Source organism: Nicotiana attenuata, unplaced genomic scaffold (assembly GCF_001879085.1).
Source record: "Nicotiana attenuata strain UT unplaced genomic scaffold, NIATTr2, whole genome shotgun sequence".
In the NCBI taxonomy this organism is placed as follows: Eukaryota; Viridiplantae; Streptophyta; class Magnoliopsida; order Solanales; family Solanaceae; genus Nicotiana; species Nicotiana attenuata.
In genome coordinates, this window is record NW_017673431.1 from 94,922 (window position 1) to 100,256 (window position 5,335).

General features: G+C 36.0%; 1 protein-coding gene across 1 annotated transcript; it reads left to right on the plus strand.

Moving 5' to 3' along the window:
- The first annotated feature begins 2,260 nt into the window (after positions 1-2,260).
- LOC109216374 (cytochrome b561 and DOMON domain-containing protein At2g04850) lies at positions 2,261-3,822 on the plus strand. The gene has a single exon (XM_019380524.1). It carries the CDS (start codon positions 2,423-2,425, stop codon positions 3,632-3,634), a length of 1,212 nt encoding a protein of 403 aa, XP_019236069.1. The 5' UTR covers positions 2,261-2,422; the 3' UTR covers positions 3,635-3,822.
- Positions 3,823-5,335: the final 1,513 nt, after the last annotated feature.

Below are 5,335 nucleotides of genomic sequence, written 5' to 3' on the forward strand. Positions count from 1 at the left end.
TGTGGAAGCAGCACAGCTGACATGGCTAAATTGTGCGCAAATCACGCTGCAAAGGCGCGTGGAATGTATTGTTTTTATTAAAAAATATGAGAATCAAAATAAAATATAAATTAGATCGGAAAAAAAAAGGAAAAAAAAGAGACCTTTCCCTTTCCCCTTCTCCCCCCCCCCCTTCTGTACGTAACTGCCACATACATAATTAAGATATCCCCATACCCTCGATCGACTTCAGTCACATACTCTCTTTTCTTTCATGTTCGGTCTAGGGTTCCCCAATTTCTATCTTTTTATTTTAGCTTCTTACTGTAATTCGTTTTGGTCCAACTTCAATTCAATGCAATCAAGCTGAATAATACTTCAAATTTCTATAACCTTTGCTTTCTATATACTGGCACTTTTTATTTAGGTTTGGGCGGTGAAAAAAAGTAAAGAAGAAAGAGGGTGGTGTTCGATGGATCAGACATGGATCCTAGATATTTGATCTGGGTCAATGATTTGTTAACGGGGTTTTTCTTAGGGTTTTGGTTGGTTTAAGAGTTGATTAATAAGATTTGATTGAAAAAGTAAAGCAGAGAAAGGAGTTTACCGGAGAGATAGCCGACAGTGATGGAGATGTCGGAGCTGGTGGTGAGATGGAGGTAATCAAGGGTGTTGAAATTGGCAAAAGTCTTAGTAAAAGGTGGGTTTCGATCTATAACTGGGTATTCCGGCTTTGTCGATGCTGTTATGTCTGTGTTCATCTTCCCTATTAGCAGCTGCCCTTTTGGCCAGTCGCAGGCGACGGGATGCTGAGATGGTTTTTAATCGGAAAATGCAAGTGGCAGTAGTTGTATATGTTCGTCTTTGCTATAATTGCGGGTGACTAATTAAATCCCTAGATAACCTTGAATATACAGGTGTCAACAAAATGTGAATGAATGGATGATGTGGCTATACAAAATATTAAATTGAATCCATGTCAGCAACAATTGAACAACACGCACCATTACAAGTGTTTATTAGTAGCCATTTTTTCAAGTAAAGATGTTCAAATGGGAAACCCAAGAGTTCATATATCGGCTTTACAAACTGATGCAAGTTTAAGTGGCCAGGAAGCCATTTCGCCTAAAGATTATAGTAAAAGTTTAATTGATCATAATAAGAAAATACATGTAAAAAAAATTACATACTTATTTCAATACATACTTAGCCTTCTCACTTATCCTTGTACTGACACAAATATTTGATCTACTGGTGAATATAGGACCAAGAATTTATCAACATAAGTAGTACTTGCCTTTTTTCCCCTTCATATTTATGTTGGGTAAAATATCATAATGGAAAACAGATACTTATTTTGTTTATCCTAATTATTTTACTCGACTGTGCAAAAATACATAATGTGTTCTCCAATCCCGTTATAACTAGCTTTATTTACTTGATCATTTAGGTAAATCGTAAGTATAACCTGACTTTTTCTAATTAAATTATCGTCCCATTTTTTGTTACATTTGTGGTTGGCACCGCACCAAACGCACTGCTCTACTAGAAATTGACTTCTAACAGCTGGAAGGAAAGCTAGTAGAAATGATTAAAGCTACATATAAAGTGACACAAACCCTTTAAATGAGTTACATTTGCTTTCTTGATTCAAATAAAAGACATATAGTAGAATAGTAGCTTTCTTATCATTATCATCATAACATCATGGTCTATGGGTCCAAAATCTGATCTGTTTAAAATGTATACCATGTTAGTTCAGTTTTCCCTTGACTTTAAAGCTAAGCATTCCCCAACTAGAATATCTAATCTTGTTATAAAAATTCTTTTACCCGTCAGTACATAAAAATTAAACTCATGTTATACTAAATTTTTCAAAGTGAACGGTACGCATCGCTTATAATAATTAATTAAGCCTCTCTACCTTCACAAGGTAGAGGTAAGGTCTGCGTACATACAAGTGGCAAAGCCAGAAATTTTCGCAAGGGTGTTTAAACTTGAAAGAAGTGAAATAAATTCCCCAAAAAAGGGCGTTTAGTATAAATTATACACCTCTAAAATTTAATATTTTATCTATATACACAGTGTAATATTTCGACGTAATCAATTGACCGCCCTTCGGATAATGTAGCTTCGCCCCTGATACAGATATACTACTTTCCCTAGACTCCACTTGTGAGATTATATTGAGTTTATCATTGTTGTTTGTTGGTGTATATTCAAGTTTCTTTGCTTCAAAGCTAAGCTTAAATTAATAAAGCTAATTCCCTCATGATTCATTTAGGACTAGTGCCCAAGCATGATAAAGAACTCAAATTATTCTTCATCAACAAGCTTCATATCAAATTAACAAAACCTCTATGGCAAAGTGAGTACCAAAAGATCTATCCCTCCTTTAATTCCTTTCATCCAACCATTTTCATCACACTCCCAATTCACTATCATGTTTCCCTTCTTCATTTTTCTCCTTTTCCTCTCTTCTTTTCCCTTTACAATAGTCTTTTCCTCCCATTGCACAACCTCAACATCAACAAAAACATTTGAAAAATGTATGCCACTCCCTTCTCAAGATGCCTCTATTTCTTGGACTTTTCATCCCCATAATGCCACTCTTGATATTGTCTTTTTTGGTTCTTTTATTTCTCCTTCTGGTTGGGTTGGTTTTGGAATTAATCCTACTTCTCCTGAAATGACTGGAACTCGTGCATTAATAGCTTTTCCTGATCCAAACTCAGGCCAACTTGTTCTTTTACCTTACATAATTGATCCATCAGTCAAATTGCAAAAAAATCCACTTCTTTCACGTCCTCTAGATATTCATCTCCTTACTTCTTCATCTACTTTATATGGTGGAAAAATGGCTACTATACATAATGGTGCTACAATTCAAATTTATGCCACGTTAAAACTTGTTACAAACAAGACCAAAAATATACACTTTGTTTGGAACCGTGGATTATATGTCCAAGGCTATTCGCCTACAATTCATCCTACTACAATCAACGATCTTTCTTCAATAGCCACAATTGATGTCCTTTCTGGTTCAGAAGCAAAATATCATAACAATTTCATGACACTAAAATATATTCATGGGGCTATAAATGCAATTTCTTGGGGAATTATTCTTCCTATAGGCGCGGTCACAGCGCGTTACTTAAGGCACGTAGAATCACTAGGACCTGCATGGTTTTATGCACATGCAGGGATACAACTATCAGGAATTTTACTTGGAACTGTTGGATTTGGATTTGGAATTCGATTAGGGCAACTTTCACCTGGGAGAGTTTATGGACTACATCGAAAACTTGGGATCACGACGTTTAGTTTGGGCATGTTACAAACATTGGCATTGTTTTTTAGGCCTAAGACGACAAATAAATTTAGGAGATATTGGAAATCTTATCATCATTTTGTGGGTTATGCTTGTGTGGTTTTAGGTATTGTGAATGTTTTTCAAGGATTTGAAGTAATGGGAGAAGGAAAGTCTTATACTAAATTGGCTTATTGTTTGTGTTTGTCAACATTGATTGGTATTTCTGTGGCTTTAGAAGTGAATTCTTGGGTTGTTTTTTGTAGAAAAGCAAAGGAAGAGAAGTTGAGAAGAGAGGGATTAATTGGAAGTTCTGGGAAATTTAGTGGATCAAGTCATGGTTGATTCATTCAATTATGGAAAATTTATGTTACAAATTGTCATTATTTTTTCTATAGTTCAAAATATTTGAACTGAGATTTTGGATGTTCTAATGTAATTTTCATATAGATGATCATTGCTTGTCCCTTAAACAAATCCTTTTATTGTATTCTAAAAATTGATTTTGCAACCCACATCTGGGATCTTGGATATTTTTAGTGCAAGTTACACATTTGGCCGGTGGGAAGAAAATAATTACATTTGCTAGCAAAATATACATAGAATATGTATGAAATATGTATATTAAAAATTAATATAAAAAATATATATATTTGACGGCTATTATATTTGGGAACGATTATACGGTGTAATTTTTCCTCTCTTTCTTTTTGATACTTTTCTCTCTCTCTCTTTGGTGGGCCCCTTTCATTTGGGCTTGAAGTCTGCATGAGAAGCCCAAACAAATTTAAGTAAAAATCGCATGGGGCGCCCTATTTGGTCGCCCCCATTTAACCTATACCCATTTTTTTTAAAAGTTTTAACTTGTACCCACTTTTTAAACAACTTCAGCCCCCTTTCTTCTCCTCCTTCTCCACGCAAGAGATGCATTGTGCATCCTTCGGTTCAGCGGCGATTCTTTCAACGTTATCGTCTCAGATGTCCACATGCCTGATATGAATAGCTTTCAGTTACTGTACAAAGGTGTTTGGCGTTTTTGTTTCGAAGTTATATTTATTTCCAGCTTTGGAATAGCAGCGTAGCTTTTGCTTTTTGGCATATGTGGACTTCTAAAATAGGGAAGTAGAAGTCACTGCAGGCAGCATGTGAATTGGATTACCCAAAAGAAAAACATATTTGTGAATACTTTCAACGTTCGAATCATATGGAAAGTCAGTTAAAACTTCAACTCTAAGAATACTGAAGTTCGCCAGTTACAAACAAAAACTTCAGCTCTAGAGCTGAAGTTCGCAAGTTACAGACAAAAACTTCAGCTCTAGAGCTGAATTTCGCCAGTTACAAACAAAAACTTCAGCTCTAGAGCTGAAGTTCGACAGTTAAAAAACAAAAACTTCAGCTCTAGAGCTGAAGTTCGCCAGTTACAAACAAAAACTTCAGCTCTAGAGCTGAAGTTCGACAATTACAAAATAAAAACTTCAGCTCTAGAGGTGAAGTTCGCCAGTTACAAAACAAAAACTTCAGCACACTTGGTTCAGCACACTTGCTACTTCAGTCCCGTATAATAGAATGTTGAAGTTTTGCGTGATTGCCTTTGCTACTTAAGCCCCGTATGCTGAAGTTACGCGAAAAAGTGGGTACGCTTGCAATTTTTTTTGCAAAGCGTGCACAAGTTAAAACGTGACCCAAAAAGCGGGTATAGATGCAAATGCCCCCAAACTTAACTACCTAGGCCCATTAGCCTGGGCCAAACAGGGGCATTTGCATCTATACCCGCTTTTTGGGTCACGTTTTAACTTGTGCCCGCTTTGCAAAAAAAATTGCAAGCGTAGCTACTTTTTCGCGTAACTTCAGCATACGGGGCTGAAGTAGCAAAGGCAATCACGCAAAATTTCAGCATTCTAGTAGACGGGCCTGAAGTAGCAAAAATTGCTTAACCAAGTGTGCTGAAGTTTTTGTTTGTAATTACTGAACTTAAGCATTCTAGTGCTGAAGTTTTGTTCTCTATTTGCTGAAGTTTTTATTTGTAATTGCTGAACTTAAGCATTC